The sequence below is a fragment of the Abrus precatorius genome, unplaced genomic scaffold, assembly GCF_003935025.1.
Source record: "Abrus precatorius isolate BTA unplaced genomic scaffold, Abrus_2018 Scaffold3, whole genome shotgun sequence".
NCBI lineage: Eukaryota > Viridiplantae > Streptophyta > Magnoliopsida > Fabales > Fabaceae > Abrus > Abrus precatorius.
In genome coordinates, this window is record NW_020874373.1 from 10,084,131 (window position 1) to 10,105,463 (window position 21,333).

Sequence of the window (21,333 nt, forward strand, 5' to 3'; positions counted from 1 at the left end):
GATGAAGAGAGAGTGGGTACTTTGAGAAATGAGGCCTACTTCATCGAAGTTGTTTCTCGCCTATTTAGACTAAATTAAGACCAAACTTATAAAGAGAGTATAAAATTTTAATTTAAAATGCATGGGTTTTACAAGTTTCAAATGGGTAATAGAAGTAACTCTGAAATTTATTTGGAGATTCCTCCTTACCTTCAAATACATGGATGGAAAATGTTTGATTTTATGTAGGTAGTGCAGCTTGACGTCAATAGTGACTACTGTTTGCCACGAACCTCATCATCGACAGCAAACCCCATAAGGCAAATCATGCAAGAAGCCTCTTGAATCGATCATGCATTTCTCTCAAGCTTTATTAACCAGAGTATGGTTTTCAAGTTAAAGCCAATAAAGACATAGAGGGGATGCTTGATAATTGTAGATAGGGACATAAGGAAATAGAAATCAACAAACAAAAAAATCAAGAGAAGAGAGTGATTACTTGTACTTCAGGTTTCTTATTATTTAATTTTAACTATTAGATTAAAAATACTTCTAATCAATTGTAAGAAAATTTTGAAAAAATCATCTCTAACTTTTAAAGAAATCAACCTCCAAATTCTTCAAGAAAAGATAGAGAATTAGAATTTTCCGTTATTTTAACAGATAATTTTAATGTAATCTTATTTATTTTGCATAAAGTAAATAAAAATGTCTTTTTCAAAAATTTTAAAATAGTGTATATAATAAAAGTTAAATTTGTGAAATAATACATTGATAATTTCATATATAAATTTATGTTTATCATTTTCTTCTTTTTTGTCTTCTTTCTTTTTTGTCTTTTTCATTCTCATCTCATCTCATCCATTTTGCTCTTTAACTATAAACTATAATTCACATCATCAAAAATTCGCAAATGAAAAAAATATTTTTATATAAAAAAGTATAAAAAATATTAAAAAAATAGAAAATATTTGAATTTTAGAATTTAGTTTGTGCCAACCTCCTTCAAAATCTAATTTTTATAAATTCAAGTTCTATACTAAAAGTTTTATCTCTTTAAAATTTACAATATTAAAGATAATAAAATTATGAAAATTTTACTATTTTCTACATTAATAATATTTTTTAAAATTATATATATATATATATATATATATATATAATTACTCACTACAAAACTCAAACTTGACCTTGACAATATCAACAAATATAAATTTTTGTTAACTAGTTTTAGAATTCTAAGATAACGATAATAAATCTAGTTAAAATTGAGGATAGGAAGAGGAAAAAGAAAAGATGAAAAAGAAAAAGCTACACAAAAATTAGGCTTAATGATTAAAATAAAATTTTTTTAAAAAATAATTATCAAAATAAAATAAAATTAAAACTTATTCCCTGTCCGGGTTTTTTTTGCCACGTCAGTATGTATTTCCTATATCAATCAGATAAAAATAATTTTTTTATTTTAAATTTAATCATTTCATCTAAAAGAGAGACGAAATATGCTACGCGTTGACATCTGGCACTTAATTCGTATATATGAGAGGCGAAACAAGTGACAGGTGTCAAGATACTAGTAATTCGTTTCAATTCAAGACGAAAGTATAGGATCTGAACACGTGTTTAAATCTAATTATTTTGCCTACAAAGGAGACGAAAAGGACTCTCATTTCGCCGGCACTTCAGATGAAATGCATGTAATTTCGCCTTTACTTCAGACAAAAATACTTTTACCCACCGGTCCCTCCCCTTACGCTACACCCTTTTATTCAGGAAACTTTTCCTATATAATGTTTGAAATGTCCAAATATAAATCACCGTGAAAGTGAAATTGAAAGGAACTCCTAAAAGAACGTTTGAATTGAAGATTGGAAGGTTAGTAAATTTTGAAACTTTTTCTAATATTTTTGTTAGTAAAAAGTTTTAATTATTATAAATAGAAATAGTTAAAATTTATGAATATTTAATAAATATATTTTTGTGCATATTAAAATAAAAATTAACATTTTAGATAATTATAATAAAAAAATAAAAGTTTAGTAGATATTTAATATAAAATTGTTTAATTAAAAAAATAATGTTATATTTGTTGTAAATATTTTATTATATATATATATATATATGTGTGTGTGTGTGTGTGTGTGTGTGTGGAATATGTATTAAAAATATAACATTTTTTGTAATATAAAATGATGTGAAAAATAATAATATGTTTGTGTGTTACAAATAATTTATTTATATTATTTATATTAATAAATATAATTGAAACTAATTATTGATATGTTTTTTTTATAAATGCAAGATGAATGAGATTATTATTATTGTATATTAGAATAGAAAAATTATTGTTGGAAACGAAGGTGTGATATTTGAAGGTAACAAAAGAATGATAAAGATAAAAAGAGGGATAAGTTATATGAATTTAAAAAAAAAGATTCATGACAAGTTGAATCTTAGTAATAATCATGTCATATCTAGAATAATTTCTTGTTTTATGTTTGATTCAAGCGCTAAACAATACAATGCATTGGATATATATGATGATAAAGACATTGATTATATGATTAGTACGTATCAACAACAAAGTATTACAAGTCTTATTGAATTATATGTGGATATTGCATTTGGTGAGAGTTCAAGAGGTGGGTCGAACATGTTGGACTTAAGCTTATCAATGTCACCGCCTAACCCTATGGAAATGGTCAATATAAATGTTACAGAAGGTATAAATTATATTATTATAATTTATTTTTAATTTTTTTAGTGACAACACATATTGAATAAGTATTTGTATTTTGAAGGATGTAAAGATCTATGCAGTTATGAAGATGAAGATGATGAAGTCAATAGTGATGATGAGACAAATGATATTGATGAAGTCAATAGTGATGATGAGACAAATGATATTGATGAAGGACATATTCCGTTAGACAGCTCGTCAGATACAGACATCGATGGTGATTTTGATTCAAACTTAAATTTACAACAAGAAAATGTTGGAGGTAACATTTTAAAAGTATATTGATTAAATTGTTTATTTTATTTTAATGATGAATATTGTATGTTTAAATGTAGTTGTAGGTGAAATACCTTTTTGGAATGTAAGTCCACACTACAAATCTATTAATTGGGACCACCCAAACCAAGAAATTGAAGCAGAAGAAATTAGTGAAGATAATTCATAGGTTATTGGAAATCCGTTACATGTGGGTTTGTTATTTAACTCAAAAGATGAAGTTAAAAATACCTTAAAACAACATGCAATGAGAATACATCAGAATTATTTTGTTGTTGAGTCAAAACCAACAAAGTTACATGTGAGGTGTTTAAACTATAACAATGGTTGCCCATGAAGAATAAGAACATCATTGCTTAAGAATTCAATAAAGTGGAAAATAAAAAGATGTGGGGGTAAGCATACATGTCTCAACCCTACAATATCTCAAGACCATACCAAACTATATTCGGATTTGATTTCTTCATGTATAATTGGTAAGTTTTGAATAATATCGTATTTCGTGATTTCTTTTCTCTATAAAGATACTTAGTTCAATTTTTATTTTTGTTTTGTGTAGGTATGGTTAATCTTGAACCATCATTGCCTATAAGTTTAATTCAAGAAAGGATGACAACTCAATTTGGATATAAAATTTCATACAGAAAAACTTGGAATGTGAAACAAAAGGTGATTGTAAGAATATTTGGTGACTGTGATGAGTCATAATCTAGAACCCGATGTAATAATTGTCATCAAATTGGTCACAATGTACGTCAATGTACTTCTATATCACCTAATGAGTAGTATTGAGGATATTATGTATGAGACAACTATTCATTTGTTAACTATCAGCATGTGAGTTTGTAGTTTGTATACTTGGCATTACTCTGTACGTCAATGTACTTCTATATCACCTTATTTCTTTTTATAATAAACATGAATCACATAAGTAAATGTTTATCGAACGATGACTAAAATGAAACAAAGTACCATATGTTATAAAACATCTAGTAAAGCTACACAAAATATGTATAATTAGTTTATAAAGAAAGTCAAGCTTTATCCTCGTGCAGCTGGTCGAGCTGATGTGGGGTCAATATGCACTCCCTAGGCCGATCTCTGGCTCCACGATGTGGGTTATGACGTACAATTGCAGGTGGAACATCTAAGGTTACTTCGAAGTCAGCATTCAAATCTATTCCATGACTATATGAGGTATCATATGATATCCCAGTAACAAAATTTGCTGCTGGTGCTAGTGGTGTTAGAATAGGTACATCATATGGAGGTGGCGTCAAGAATAGTGATGGACATGGGATATAACACTCTGTGGTGAGGAATAGTGATGGAGGGGTCTGTGATTGATACTGGGTGGCCTGAGATGAGTGAAAATATATAGGTACACTAACAGGCTGTGTGTGGAAAGGAAACTATGAGGGAACGTAGAATACTCCATCAGGACGCTCAGGTATGGTGGAAGAGACCAGTCTGTTGCGTGTACCTCTGTGCATATATGTTGTAATTCCCTGCCTTCCTTACAGTCCCTAGGTTGACCTACATCTACAACTGGATCGTCAGTATTACCACTCTGTATTGGAGGCTCAGATGAAGAAATAGGTTCCATAATGCGGTTCAAATCATTCTTCAATATTAGCATAGATTGACACAAGTCTCGCATCTCATCAAAGGTGAAAGAATCATTGCCATTAGTCATCAAGTAGTGGGCTTTCTCAAGTCCATCACCCTATAAAACAATATATATGTATGTTAACAATGTCATTACAAATACACATAAGTAAATGTATAATACAGTTTACACTTACAAGTAATGATGAGACAGTTGTGTCTCTTGTCATCCAACGTCTAGTGCGAGCTCTATACCACCGCATATATTTAGAGTTGGAACTTAACTGACCAATCTGGGGGTCATTGGTCATGACCCAGTCTCTCCTTCTCTCCCAAATGTGTAATACATCCCTCAGCTTCTCTTCCCAATTCTCTGTTGTCTTCCCACGCAAAGTCAAGTCATGAAGTGCATCTAGCTGATATGGGGCACGAGGTATATGTTGAACCATACCAAATTGCCGCATTACTCGATCTGGTTAGTGGCACTCACACACCTGAAAACATATCAGAGGCATAACAACCCTCCATAAATCTATTCTCTCACAACATATAGCTGGTAACGAATTAATCAAATCAATAGAATATGGTTGCCAAATTATCTGCACACAATATACATCATATTCATGACTATAACATATGTCTAAAATGTTAATCCAAGTTTACCTCTTCACGACTAAGCATGTCAAATTTATATCTATAATAAAATGTGTCTTTCCTCCCTTTCCTATTCCTTTGATTGGCCAACCACTTGCAAAAAAATTAAGATATTGTTAATACAAAAGGTATGTTAAACATATTTAGGAAATAAATATTTAATATTACGTGGTAGCATATGGAAGATGGAGTCATGCGTGAAGGGGGTTTCCAGGAGCTAGAAATGGAAATCTATCACATGCCCACATCACAAGTAATGCAGCTAATCCACCTAAACCATGCCGATCAATGTTGGTGGCCATACATAACTCTCTATACAAAAAATCCAATACTGCAGACCCCCAACTATATTCACCAGTGATAGCAAAATCCTGAAGTAAAGGTAAGTACCTCACTGCTGGAGTGATCACTCAACATAAAACCCCCAATCAACCGCAACATATAAGCCCTAGTAAATTGGGTGATTTGTAAAGGATTTTGTGCATGCATCGCCACGTGAGTAAAATGTTGGTCTAGCCAACTCGTCTTCAAGAAGCTACCAACAAAATCTGCACGTGATGGTCTAATTCCTAGGCTCTCCTCAACAATATTAGCATAATTACCTCCAATAGGTGTTATCACAGGTCTTCCATCAATCCGTAAACCTAACAACACAGATATATCCTGCAAAGTGATCATACACTCGCCTAGAGGCAAGTGAAAAGTGTGTGTCTCTGGCCTCCATCTCTCTACTAATGCAGTGATCAACGGGAGGTCTAATGGGAATTGACATACGTGAGCAATTCCAGTAAATCCCGCAAGCTCTAAATGTGGCAGGATCTCCTCTAGAACATCATCTAAACCAGGTGGAATAAATTGACTCTTCCTAACCTTAAAAATAGGATGATCTCGACCATCCCAAATATGTTCAGACACATAAATATTCTGTAAGCGTAAAAATGAAGGATCATCTGGTCCAAGATGAATGACCCTATTCTGTCCTGAAGATGAAGCCATCTACACAAAATATAAAATATAACATGGTCAAATTTTTTAACTTTAATATAAATTATACAAAAAAATTTCATAACATGCATCAAGTATAATACCACAATATGTTCTTACTTCATCACATAATTCAAATAAAAAAATCTATTTATAACATTTTAATCATTGTAATACAAATAAAATCAAATACAATTATTCATAATCAATTTTAAAAAATTTTACTAAATAAATTAGTTATTTGTTCATTACTTAATTTAAATATTTTATAGATTTTTCCCCTAAATTTAACAAGTTTTTTTTAACTTAGTACATCAAAATAAATTAGTATATTAATTAAAAACTATAAACATTAAAAATTTTGTAGTACTTTCCATTATAGATCTTATATCATACAATAACAACACTAATTAACAAGTTGTTTGTTTTAAATTATTTATTGGTCATCATTTATTAATTATATAATTATCAATAATTAACCTAAACTAATTACAATCACTCTAAAAATTTATATTTCACATTCAAATTTTTTTTCTTTCTAAATTAAATTATATAATTATAAACAATCTATCTCAACTAATTTATATCTCTCTAAAAATTTACATTGGATAACTAATTTTCTTATTTCTTTAAAATTTTGATTCTTTTTTAAAAATAATTTCACCTCACATTATTAGTATTACTCTATAAATAAAATTATATAAATAATTATGTAAATAATATTTTATCATAACTAACCAATATTAATTATATTTTTTTTGCAATTATTTATAAACTGAAATATTTAGTACAACAATTTTAATATATATTAGTGTTTTCAATTTTACTACTTTCAATTTTTACTATAACTTTTTTTTTAATTATCTAAATTTGTTCTTTAATTATAAATAAATATATCTATTTACATATTTTAATCATAATTAATATAAAAAATAGAATTTATGTTATAAGTTTTATACACTATTTTTAATTATTATTTCTTATATTAATCAACCAATTTGATACAATTATTTTCTAATTTTCTATTCTAAATTTTATTTAACCATTTCATATTGTTTTTAATTTTTTTTAAATTATTTTTAAGTTGTCTTTTAATTTACTCCTCAATTTAGTACAATAATTCTAAATGCAAGCTTAATTTTTAATATAAATATCACTATAAATATTTAATTTTACAAATTTTGTTTATTTTTTATTTTCTATAAAGGTACCAAAATAATTTTTATTATATTTTTAATCTAAATATTACTATCAGATTTTTTCTACACAAGCTAAAAATGTAATAAATTTAGTTTTAAAATTTATATTTTTAATATTAATTTTACAATTAAAATTTCTCTTATTAATCAATTTATTTTTTATTTTTTTCTAAAATTTTTAATCAAAATATAATCACACAAGTTTTTATATTTATAAAAAATATAAAAATTATACAAAATAATTATATTGAAAATGAAAAAATTTGGGTTGCAGATTAAAATACATAAAATCAGAATTTGCTTGTGCACACTTTTCCGGCAAGCACACTTTCTCGACAAGATTAAAATATATAAAATCAAAATGAAGGTACCTGGTAGTTTTTCTGGCGACCACACTTTTCCGGCGACGGAAGACTTCAGTCACAGTGATAGGCTCTGCAGTGTGTGACGTGGCTCCGACGACCACCTCTACCTTTCTTCTCTGCTGTGGATGATGCAAAACAGGAACCGTCCTGTCCTGTCTAAAAACACAGCCAACCAGCAATGGAAGTGAATCAAATCATACTTCTGCAGCAGATTAAGAACAAAATGACCCTGCTCATTCAAAAATTTTGAAAACAAACAAGATAAAATGCTGCTGTGTGAAGGAGAAATTGGCTATGGCTTCCGATTTTCGAACCCGAGAGGGGAGAGGGAGAAGGGGCTTTCGCAGTGACCGTTTGCTTGGGTGCTACGTGGACCAATGAAGAACTTTCGTCCCTGATTAGATGAAATAGTAGTTTCGTCGCATTGGTCCACGTGGCCTTGAAGCAGTAAAATAAAATTCAAAATTTTTCTTTCTTTTTATCTTTCTCATATATAAAATAGCTGTCACGTGTCGTATCATAATATTTCATCACTCTTTTAGATGAATTGGATTAATTAAAAAAATTAAAAAATTAATTTTGTTTGACTTTTATATAAAACAGATTTGACGTAAAAAAAATTTATCCCAAATAAAAATTAGTTTTTTTGTTTTTTTTTATAATAAATAATTAAAAAAGAATTATTAAGGTCATTAAGTCCAGAAATTAAGATGAAAAAAGAGAAGCAATAATTTAATGATTTATTCTTTATTAACATAATAAAACTCAAAATAGTCACGTAATTTATCAACATTAATTTTATATATTTATCTTTTTTTAATCAGATTTACTAATCTTTATTGTTTAATTTCTTAACTTTTTTACCAATCAGTTTTAACTATTTATTTTACATATAAAAATATCAATGGCTCGTGTTTAATTACAGTTACAGTTTGTTTGTTAAAAAAAATTATTTTTTTAAAATTTTATTTTATGCAACGAATGAATGAGATCGGTAAGAAGTACCCTATTTTGATGTGAGAGGCCTAAACTCTTAAGTAAGAAAAGAGGACAATGATTTAAGGAAGAATGTAAATTACTAATTAAGTAATAAGTGGATGAACTAAATGAAATCCAAGGACAAACACATTCCGTATGCAGCTATTCATATGTTGATAACCCATTTATTTAAGAATCTCATTTAAATGGGCTACAACTACAGAACAGAGAGAACTAGTGGGGTGCACTTGAGACAATTAAATACGCATTTCCATAGTGGATACACAGCTATTGGATTAGAGACATGGTTTAGGCAGAATTGTGAGCAGATCATAGAAGTAATCTCGTATACGCTGCCACGTATTCTTACGTTTCGGGATTTGAAATTTGACGTTTGGTGAAAGGAAAATGGATTCAAATCATCCGTCAAAATTAATGTCTCTAACTCTAAAACGTAAAATTAAAAGTTGTCAAAATTTTGTAAAACAACGATTTTGGTGTGTCACGCATGAAATAATATCTTGCCACGTGCAAGTACGTATAAATTTGCATTTCCCTTATTTTCATGACATTGATCAAAAAATGGCAAGCACGATGCTTGGCTTATCTCTGCTTATGATATTGGTATCGATCGTGGTGTCGGAGCTGTGCAACCCGGAAGACAAGAAAGTGTTGCTCCAAATCAAGAAGGATCTCAACAACCCTTACCTGCTTGCCTCGTGGGACCCAGACACCGATTGCTGCCATTGGTACACCATCACATGCGACCGCAAAACGCACCGCATCAACTCCCTCACTCTTTTCTCCGACACAAATTTCACGGCCCAAATCCCACCTTCCGTGGGCCTACTCCCATACCTCGAGACCCTCGAGTTCCATAAGCTCCCGAAGCTCACGGGCCCAATCCAGCCCGCCATCGCCAAGCTCACTAACCTCAAGTTCCTCCGCATAAGCTGGACCAACGTCTCGGGCCCGGTTCCCTCCTTCCTGACCCGCCTCACAAACCTCACATTCTTGAACCTCTCGTTCAACAACCTCACCGGTTCAATCCCCGGTTCACTCTCCCAGCTCCCCAACCTCGGCACACTCCACCTGGACCGCAACCACCTCACCGGTTCAATCCCTCGCTCTTTCGGGTCCTTCAACTCCAGCCCAGATATCTACCTCTCTCACAACAACCTCTCTGGGCCCATCCCAACCTCGCTGGGGAACCTCAACTTCACAGTCCTGGATCTGTCCCGGAACAAGCTCGTGGGTGACGCGTCAGCGCTTTTCGGGCCCAATAAGATGGTCCAGATAGTGGACCTGTCGAGGAACCAACTATCGTTCGATCTAACGAACGTGGAGTTCCCCGCGAGCCTGACATCGTTGGATCTGAATCATAATAAGGTGTACGGTAAGCTTCCTCAAGGGTTGACCGCACTGAATCTTCAGTACCTGAACGTTAGTTATAACAGGCTTTGCGGGCAGATTCCAGTGGGTGGGAAGCTGCAAAGTTTCGAAGTTTACTCGTATTTGCATAACAAGTGCCTGTGTGGGTCCCCTCTTCCCAGCTGCACTTGATCTGTGCTGTTAATCTGCGTTTAATTCAAATAAGTGAAATCACCCCAATAACAATGTTCTACCCACTTAGTACACGCAATAACGTGGTGAGTTTTAATCTTGTTCCTAAAGTGTTACGTCGAGATGGCGTATATATCTCCATTGCTACTATATATTTGAGATTATGCAGTAAGCGTAAAATATGAAATCAATAAAAGATTTAGGTTATTTGAACAGTATTTTTATAGTATATTATTTATTATATTAATTATTTTATCTCATTTTTATAATGACAAATATTCTAAAATATTTTCTCTAACTGAAATGAGGATAAGTATATACTAGAGACTTGATAGACTGTTTACGTATATTAGAGAAAATAATTAATCATTGACTACAAAATCATTCGTGGATAGAAAATGACAAAGCCAGACTAAATTAATTCGATTTAATTAATAAACCAGTGAAATCGTGAATTCGATTTCTGGCTTTTTCCTTTGACTCCAAGGTTTGTTTTTTAATGCATGGTAAGGCTGGATTTGACAGCCTAATAGTGTATTAGTAGTGTTGAAGACTTTTGACTGTCGGTGGTGTTAAAAAATAACACCGAGGTGATAGTCTGTTATCTATCCCAAATTGATTGAAGAAGATGTATTAAAAATGTAGTAATGAATGATGGAGTGGTAAAACAAGTTAAAAAATTAATTATTTATCGTACAAAGTTAAAAGGTACTTTATACTCCTAAAATGAAGATGGAACAACATGTCTAGAGCTTTCGAGGTTGTTCACCGGCTTACTGTTGTCTTCTACCGTTTTGATGAAAAAGCGTGTGACATATGGGTGGTGCAAAGGAAGCAACAATTCAAACATTCAGAATAGGAATTTTTAACCCCGTTTTTGCAGTTCATGATGATGAGGTATCGATCCAATCTTAGGTTGTTCAGATATTCTCATGTCCCTTTTTTGTAAAATTGTTTGGGATTAGAAAAAAATCTTAAGTTATAAAACTTTATTAGAAGAAGTTTTTTTGAGAAGTTTCAAGTCCCTTACATTTAAAATTACTCAAAAAATAAGATTGATAAAAAATTACGTTAAATCTATAAAACTTAAAGCTTTTTTTAAAGTGTTTTGAGTAGTTTCAAATTTCTTATACTCAAAACTACTCAAAAAATAGGATTGGTAAGAAATTATGCTAAGTCCACAAAACTGGAAGCTTTTTTCGAGGTGTTTTGAGGAGTTTCAAGTCTCTTACACTTAAAACTACTCGAAAAACATGAATAATAGAAAAATATTCTAAGTTTACAGGATTAAAAGTCTTTTAAGGAGTTTTTGAAGGTTTTTAAGTCCTTGACAATACAAAATTGCTCGAAAAATAAAAAATAGTTAAAAAATATTCTAAGTTTACAAACCTAACAAAGCTCCAGATCTTTTCTAGAATTGTTCAAAAACTAAGAAGCAGAAAATATTCTAAGTTCACAAATCTAGTTGAATTCCATATTCCCTTCAGAATTGCTGAAAAACAGGGAGGATCAGAAAAAATATTCTAAGTACATAAGGCCAAGATAAGTTCTCAAACCCCTAGAATTAGTCAAGAAGAAAATATTCTTAAGGCCATAATACTAGATGAACCTCTTAGATTTCTTTCAGAATTGCTCGAAAGAGAGAAAATAAAAAGTCATGATAGGACTCAAGCTATTACAAGCGGCCACAAACCGTTACTAGCAGTTATTACCAAACGAAAATTCAATAAAATGAAGACAGATCATGGGCGATAGCAGTTATAAGAGAAGTCTCAACTGACAGCACGATTATAAGTCATCATGGATAATGAACATCAACAATTGCATGCAATTATTAAGAAGTGCTCGCCAAAGAAGGAGAACGACGATGATCCTCTTGCCTATAAATACTTTAAAGTTTCATTTTTTAGGGGATGACTTTTTGTATCCAGACACCACATCTAAAGTTATCTGCACTGCATCAGACACCAGCTCACCGAAAACACACGGTTGTCGTTGTTCGCTGTTATTAAGGAGTCGTACGCTTATTTTCATGCATATTTACGTTTCTATATTCTAATTACAGTTTCTTTTGTTTGTTTGTTTTTTTTTTGCTTATATTTCTGCTATTCAGTGCTTGTTTTGCATGTTTTATATAAAACTTTTACCTTCAATCATTTTCACGTAATTATTATTCATTATTCCTGTTTAATACTTTATTTTACAACGTCAATTTGAGCATTACATTAAACAACATATTTAAAAGAATTTAAAAAAGACCTTAATCCAATTCCTAAATTATTCTTAGATTATTTATATACAAATTATCATTTTTAACCGTAAACCCAGATATACGCACTAACAATACACATGCAATTCGTATCCAACGAATTTAGCAAACTGTTCAGCTATTCTCTTTACATATATGTTTTCCTCCCAATATTTCCAGCTTCATAGAAGACCTTTGCTACCACCAAAGTGCATCTAGCATCGCTGATTATTCATTCGGCTTCTCGCAATCCTCAAGCTATTTGAGGTCACGAATGGAACAATACCATGTCCAACGTATCAACTTATCAACCACGGCCATTTACTAACTTGAATTTGTTTTCGTCATCAAGTAGATCACCTCGTCAGGGACAGATCAATGTGTATCCAAACCTTGTAAAACTAATTAAAATTATTATGCTTAATCAACAATAAAGTCAATTCATTTAATTTTTATTACAACATTATTCGTCTTAAGTAAGGTTTTATTAATTTTAGTTTTTAAAAACAACTTTTGTATATCCCGTATATCTGGTTTGAGTTGTTTTGTTTTCCACATGCCATTGCTTGTCAACATTGATCCTCACATTTTACTCATACTGTCCTGTACTTTTAATTTTTCGTGAACTAAGTAACACAAAAATAATCCTCTACTTATAAATACTAAAACTTACTAGGGGAGGAAATTTCTTGACCATGTTCTCATTATTTTCACCACTTAAAATTCACATTAAGTTCAGCTGTTTTCAGATAAAAATTTCTAGAAAAGGACATGGTAGGATGCAGTGTCCCGCTTCAATTATTGCTTTAATTTGATAGGCTGTGCTTAGTGTGTCTCTGTGTTTGTTTATGGACAATGTTTTGTGAATAATAAGATAATAAAAGAATGGTCAGTTTGATGTGTTTTTAATATGTTATATAAAATATCAGTAAGAGTAATAAATAATCATGCATGATTCTATATATAATGTTTTTAGTATTTAAATAATAAACTTACCTTTTAGTTTTGCTAATATAAATTTTTGGAGAATTAATTTTAGATATTTTAAAAAATATTTTTATGAAAATATTTACTATACATTATATTTTATGCAATAAATAATTTCAATCAAAATATTATTTTAATTACTTAAAATAAATTAAAGTCCACACGATTAGTGTTTGAGTGCCGAACAAAGTGGCGGGCCGTGGCTGCGTCTTACGGCATGCAAATCCTATAGCGAAAGCATTCAATGCGATACAGATACGTGATGGAAATTTATTGTATAAAGAATTATGGAAAATCGGCACGGATATGTATGAAGTGAGGTCCTTTGTTCTTTTTTGACCAATTCAGCTCTTTGGCAGCTTGATGCCCAACCCTCTACCCCAGGCAATCAAAGAATTATTTAAAGAAATGGTTAAAATATTAAATGAAATTTTTTGTTAAAAATTATTTTAAACTGCGTTGAAAATGGAAGAAGAAAATAATTAATGCTGTTGGTTAAAACAAACACAAAATTTTCACATTAACATGACACTTGATCACTTTTGTTTTCGTTTGATCCCTCGGAATGACGGTAACAAGCCCTGCATGGTTGGTTTCTGTGTCTGCACATTATGGGGAAAAGCAACGTTTACCGGAGAGAATTAAGCTGTGCATAACGAAAAGATGAAAAACAAGTACATAAAAAAACAATAAATGAATGAGCTGTATCAAATTGCAATCGTCACCACAGACATCACAGTATTCCCACAGCCCACAGGAAAGGAATTGGCAACATGCAGTATATACGTTCCCCATCGCACTCTATAAATTTTCAACGCTCTCCATTCTCATTCCATCGAAAATGGAATCCACGTTTGGATTATGCTTCCTCACGTTCCTGTTGTTATCTCCACTTGCATTCTCGGAGCTGTGCAACCCACAAGACAAGAAAGTGCTTCTCCAAATAAAGAAGGACATGAACAACCCTTACCTCTTAGCCTCGTGGAACCCTGACACCGATTGCTGCGACTGGTATTGTGTCGAATGCGACTCCAAAACGCACCGCATCAACTCCCTCGTGATGTTATCCTCTGTGCCAGATACCAATTTATCAGGCTACATACCACCCTCAGTCGGTGACCTCCCTTACCTTGAGACCCTCGAGTTCCACAAGCTCCCCAAACTCATCGGCCCAATTCAGCCCGCCATCGCCAAGCTCACCAAACTCAAGTACCTCACTATCAGCTGGACCAATATCTCCGGCCCAGTTCCCGATTTCTTGGCCCAACTCACAAACCTGGAGTTCATCGACCTTTCCTTTAATAACCTCTCCGGCTCCATACCTGCCTCACTTTCCCACTTGCAAAATCTCTTGTCTTTAGGCTTGGACCGGAACAAGCTCACGGGCCCAATCCCAGACTCATTTGGGACATTCAAGAAGCCAGGCCCAAGTATCATCCTATCCCACAACCAGCTTTCGGGGCCCATTCCAGCCTCCTTGGGCAACTTAGACCCCCAAAGGATAGACTTTTCAAGGAACAAGCTGGAAGGCGATGCCTCCGTGCTCTTCGGGCGCAACAAAACGACACAGATTCTTGACGTTTCGAGGAACTTGTTGGAGTTCGATTTATCCAAAGTGGAGTTCGCCACGAGCTTGATATCGTTGGATCTGAATCACAACAAGATCTATGGCAGCATTCCCGTGGGATTGACCGCAGTGGATTTTTTGCAGGGGTTCAACGTCAGCTATAATCGGTTGTGTGGGGAGATTCCTCAGGGTGGAAGATTGCAAAGGTTCGATGTGTATTCCTATTTTCACAACAAGTGTTTGTGTGGGCCCCCACTTCCTAGCTGCAAGTGAACTTATAATATGATACTTCAATCATATTATTCTAACTCAAATAAAATATATCTTCCTTTTCCATCAATATTTCTGTTTCTGTAGACACTTAAATATAGTGTCAAACTTTACATTCATCTCTCTGTAGTGCTACAAAATAAAGAACAGCTTTTTTATTCTGAATGAGCACATTTGGCGAGTAATTGCTGCAATGAAAATTGCCTCCCGAATATGAATAAGATAATTTTAATCTAGTTTCACTATGAAGGTGTAAATAGTCTAAATAATAAAAACAGATTCATACCAAACAAGAAACCGGCTTAGTTTCCGTTTCTTGTCCATACTTTTCAATGCACATTTTTATTTAGGGCGAAATTCGAGTGTAATCTTCTAATTTTGATTAAAATGTAGAGCTAAAAAGTACCAAAAAATTGCATACTCGTGCTCTAATACTATTTAGGTACGGATTGGTTTTCGTTTAAGCTAAGCTTTATTACAAGAGACTTGCAAGCTTTCAACTATATTAGCTGGGTACATAACAATTGGTTTGTGATAAATATCAAAACAAATATATGTAAGAATCTATCATATATTAAGCATGACATTCCTCAGGTATTCATCAATGTCCACAACCGTAATACTAGAAAAAACAAACCAACTCAGCCCTCCGATTAAAACTTACAGAATACAGAAAAAGAAAAAACTAGGAAGCATAATAAAGTTAAAATTTGGACGAAGATTAAGCATCTCCAATGGTCACCAGTAGTGATTAAGGTATTTGCTTAACCACATCTAGGAATTTTAGAGATCAATGACTCTCTTGGGCATACCGAATTCAAATCAGTCCCAGGTATTGGTATCTAAAACAAAAAACAGTGTCATGAACACGAGGCAGAGTCATTCATTCAACAAGGATCAACATTCACAAAAGTCAAGACATTGAACACCGTGTTCAAAAATCAAATCAGTAAGCTTAATAATACAACAGTACTATTTTGAAAAAACATGGACGGCAGACAATTCAAGCTTTCAGCCTTGACAACAGTCTTTCCATGTTTTGGGCTGTGAGCATGGTCGTGTTCACATAAAATCAATCACTTATAACAAAAGAACCAACCCCAGAAACCATGTGCAACAGTCAGCCATCACAATTTGAAGTACTGATTTAAGTACCAAATACCATTTAAAAAAAAAAAAAGTTAGGCAAAATCAAGATATAACTTCAACAATTTATTATGGACTTCTCCTAAAAGAATGAACATTGAAACAAACCTTATTTTTCATCTCACCTTTACGCTAATAAAAATTTCAGGAAGATTGATATTTTAAACTTGAGTGCAGCAAGATATGAAGCACCTTCGCTTTCAAGAGAAAGGCATCATTGTAACGTTATCAAGTTTTATCCTAATAGAATATCAGTGAAACCTTCCTATCATCCCTTATTCATTTAAATAATCACAAAATAACTCCATTAATCTAAAACATAATAACTTAAAAGGTGAATACCGGATCCGGATCCTCTCATGTTCTGGCGCGAACATGAGCGTCCTATCCAAATTCGCTTAAGCGAATTTGGACCGGCTTAAGCGAATATAAGTGAATTCTCGCTTAAGCCAACGTTTTAAGCTTAAGCGATGCATTTATGGAATCCTGGCATCAAAGCGAGGCCAAGCGAGAGTTGGAGAATATCCGCTTAAGCGATACATCACCGCTTAAGCGATTATGGAATCGCTCCGTTTCGCTCAAGCGATCCTGATTTCATATTAAGCGAATTTCACTTCTGAGAGCGGTTCAAAACGAACCGCTCTCCAAAGTTGAATCGTGAGAGCGGTTGGTTTTGAACCGCTCTTCAAAATCGAATACTGAGAGCGGTTCATATTTAACCGCTCTTAGAAGTCACTTTGGAGAGCGGTTGAAAACCAACCGCTCTCCAAAGTCGAATCAGGGAAGGTACTCGCTTAAGCTATTGTAGATTAGCTTAAGCGAATAAGGTATTGGCTTAAGCGGATGCAAGCGAATTTATTTAAAATGAAGCGAATTCGCGACAGAGAGTACTGATTCACAGAACCATAAATCGCTTAAGCGAATTTGGGTTAGCTTAAGCGAATGGATGCATAGCTTAAGCCAAACTTGTGAGGTTGGAGCGAAATTAAAATAGCTTAAGCGAATTCGAGGGCTTAAGCGAATTATGCAGAAATTGGAAAAATTATGCAGAAACTGCCAGAATGTCAAAATTTTACAAAATTGCTTATCAAAGTCAAATTCAGTCATCTAGAAATAGTTACTACATTAAATAAATATGTGGCAAAAAAATAATATGGATAAAGAGTCCATTCCATTAATGGTCCACAATTGTTCATAATGAAATATACACAAAAAGGATTCATTACTACTTAAGCAATTCAAAAACAAAAGAAGCAGAGCCATCCAGGTCAGAACAACAGAATCAAATATCATGCAGGCCAGAATCATTGATATCATGAAGTGGTCCCTACAAGAGAAGAAGATATATTAGGAACCAGCATCAATGATTAGACAATGTAAAGGTAAGTTGAAAATTATTACTCTAAACAAATCTGTGAAACTTAATTGAGTAAGTAATGTCTGAGGGGGATCATAAGTTGGAGGTGCCGAACAATGTACTTCAAGTGGATGACAAACCATTGGTTGATATTCCTATAACATATTAACACCCATATTATTATATTATATGGTTATAATATGGAAGTTAACTGAATTGTATATATTTGGTATTCAAAATCATTATATCAAAGAACTTGAGATGTTGATTGATCTAAAATTGGAGTTCTGCTCTTCTTTCTATTTGCTTGTAGCTCAACCCAACTTTTGAAACGTTTATTCCCTTTCCTCTTAGTGCTTGGTCGGAGCTTGAATCCCTTAGGTTATGTACCATTATTATTGGCCAACATTTGTGCATCATCCTTATATTTATCCGTAAGACTGTTTGTTTGCAGTCGAAGCTTTGTGATTTTGCTGATTAAGTTGTTAATATTGTCATCAACTAGCTGACAATATTCTTCTGAAGTAGAAACGTCACAGGCCAACCTAATCATTTTACCTGCTAGGTGACGGTATCGACATATGGTACTAAGTTTAGGATTTCCTTCTACCTCTGTTCCTTTGACATTATGAATAATCTCACTACGACCATATGTTGTCCATCTCTTAAGTATGTATTTATCAGGGATAACTTTCACATCATTGGCTTCAAACACTTTCAATGCATGACAACAAAGTATGCCAAATGTTTCAAACTTCTTACAAGAGCAATATATAGTGCTTGAGGAAGGTTCAAACGTAACTGTCCATGATCTTTGTTGATGGACTTTAGTAATCACATATTCAACCAAAGGAGGAATTGCAATCCTTTGTGAGATGCTACAAGCTAAGAATTGAGCAAACTGGTCTTGGAATAAGTTAAATATTGTATGTGTGTAAACCTTGGCCATTTGTATTAAGATTGGTGAAACCTCATACCGCAACATGGGTAGCTTATGGCGAGAGTTGTACTCATGTTTCAGCTCATTGTAACGTTTGTCTTCAACAACTCGTTCAAAGTGAGCAAAGAATTGTTTGATACCAACACCAGGTTTCATACATGCCTTAAAATCAGAGTTTAGACTTTCACTTAATTGAGTACTTCGCATTCCAAGGGTGAACACATCCTTGAGATAACATGATGCCCATTTCTCCTTTATGGAATAAAGTGAAGTAATCCATGAATTTTCTTCAACATTATATTCTGTTATGAGACTTCTCCATGCATCCTCAAACTCAATTGAAGTATCAAAGTCATACATGTATTTTCTCAAATCTCTTAAAAAATGACTTTCTCCTTTCATCAAATTGCCAAGGTGTTTTATGCCATTTTGCATTAAATGCCATGTGCATAAAGCATGATGTGTATGAGGCATTATTTGGAAAATTGCCTTGGCCATAGCTTGATCTTGGTCTGTAAAAATTGTTTGAGGTTGTTTTTTATTGTGTGTTTCCAAGAATGTCTCAAACAACCACTTAAAGGATTCTGCTGTTTCATCATACAACAGGGCTGCCCCAAAGATAACAAAACCTCAATAATGATTAAAACCTGAAAACAAGGCTAGAGGTCTATTAGCTCGGTTGGTGCAATATGTAGTGTCTAATGATATGACTTCACCAAAACACCCGTAATCAATTACCATCTTCGCATCTGCTCAAAAAACATTTGTGATTTGTTCCTCAGCATCCATTTGGTATGCATGAAAAAATGATGGGTTCTCAATTAACTGCCGCTGAAAGTATTCCATTAAGCAACCAACTTCTCCATATAACATTCCCCTTTGTCTCTTAGCCTTCAAATAATTTTTTGCATCTAGAGGAGTATAGCCAACATTAGCTCGATGTCCTGCAAGTGTGCTCATTAGCTGAAATGACGATTTCTGTTGCAATCCTGAGGACTCAACCAAATCGATTTGATGAGCTTGAACTTCAGTTATATTACGATGTGAAGCAAGCATGTGTGTTGTTTCTGGAACTTGTAATGGATGATTATGCTCTTCAACAAACTCATGTACAACATATTTGTTGTTGCTTCCCAAAAATAATGTTATTCTTACAAGACAATCAGTCCTAGTTTCTGCCCTGGGCTTCATCACTGTTCTTTTATCATCCTTTCGATGTCCCTCTTTACAACAAATATACCGACAAGATGAAATAACACCATCAACCTTTCGCCTATTCCAGTATTTTTTCCTCACACCAAATCCTGTTATCCTTCCATATTCACACCAATATTTCCATGCTGCTTCAAGAGTGTCAAACTGTAACCCAACACTTGGCTTCCATGCAACATCCATGCATTCCATTTCCTTTTTAACCCAAAAATTCAAGAAGAAACATCATAACCATTGAATCCTCAAAATGAATAAGGTAAATGAAAAACACAATGTCAAATAAATGTGCTTCTTTACATTGTCGTTTACGTTGTCAGATTGGCCCTTGGTTGTTGTTGACGTCGGTTGGCAGGACCTTCCCTAGTACAATCGTAGGAGCATGATTCAGACTGGTCCTTTCTTAAGTGAAGGATGTAGATACAAAAAGTGTCAAACTGTATCAAATGAACACACGAGAAAATAAGTACACACTACATAGAAGGGAAGAATGAAGCAAGGCTTTATTACTTCCAGTATACGTTAATGCAGTGAGGTTTTGGCGCCACTTAGAAAATTAATCCGCTTAAGCGAAGGATTTTCGCTTAAGCTAAAAATGAACCGCTCTCTAATATTGAAATTTCAGAGCGGTTCATATGGAACCGCTCTCTAAAATAGAGTTATGAGAGCGGTTGTAAAATAACCGCTCTAAGAAGAACAGAGCGCAAATACGTAGCTTTCACAGTTCAAAGTAGCTCTAAGACTTCTCATTTCACAGTATCTGTGTTGTGTTCTGAAATTTCTCCTCCCTAAACCCTAAACCCAGCATATTTCATTCCAGACTGTTTAAAATCAGGTAATTTCTTCTTAACCTGTAAAATGAATGCAATTTGTTTTTTAAATGAAAGTTCCACTGTCAGTTTTGTATATGATACATGCAAACTACTCTGAAACATGTATTTTTTGTTTTGTAATGTGATAACAAAGTAGATGTTTTGATTATTTCTTCCTCACTATCATTTGGGTACTCGCCATGTTCATTTTGTACGCTGTTAAAATCGCTTAAGCCGTTTAGCGTCGCTTAAGCGATTTGGTTGTCATACCTGAAATTCACTGGCTCAAAGATCGCTTAAGCGGATTTATTTAGCTTAAGCGAATCACATAAATTCAATCATTTGTAACACTGAAGTAAAATAACATGTCAGGTTCATTTAGGATATTGACTGATATATTTTTAATCTAAAATTCATGATTTTATTTCTTATTTTAATTTCAGTATGGCAC

At 33.2% G+C, this 21,333-nt stretch overlaps 1 protein-coding gene and 1 pseudogene across 1 annotated transcript; one reads left to right on the top strand and one right to left on the bottom strand.

The window, feature by feature from the left end:
• Positions 1-9,365: 9,365 nt before the first annotated feature.
• LOC113862147 (receptor-like protein 53) lies at positions 9,366-15,599 on the top strand. Its single transcript, XM_027495279.1, has 3 exons — positions 9,366-10,338; positions 11,230-11,243; positions 14,312-15,599. Exons 1-3 carry the CDS (start codon positions 9,366-9,368, stop codon positions 15,419-15,421), a joined length of 2,097 nt encoding a protein of 698 aa, XP_027351080.1. The 3' UTR covers positions 15,422-15,599.
• A 2,704-nt stretch (positions 15,600-18,303) lies between these two features.
• Positions 18,304-20,265, bottom strand: LOC113862148 (annotated as a pseudogene).
• Positions 20,266-21,333: the final 1,068 nt, after the last annotated feature.

What these genes read in the sequence shown, in the direction of transcription:
- LOC113862147 (XM_027495279.1), top strand. Translation starts at nt 9,366, where the DNA reads ATGGCAAGCACGATGCTTGGCTTATCTCTGCTTATGATATTGGTATCG.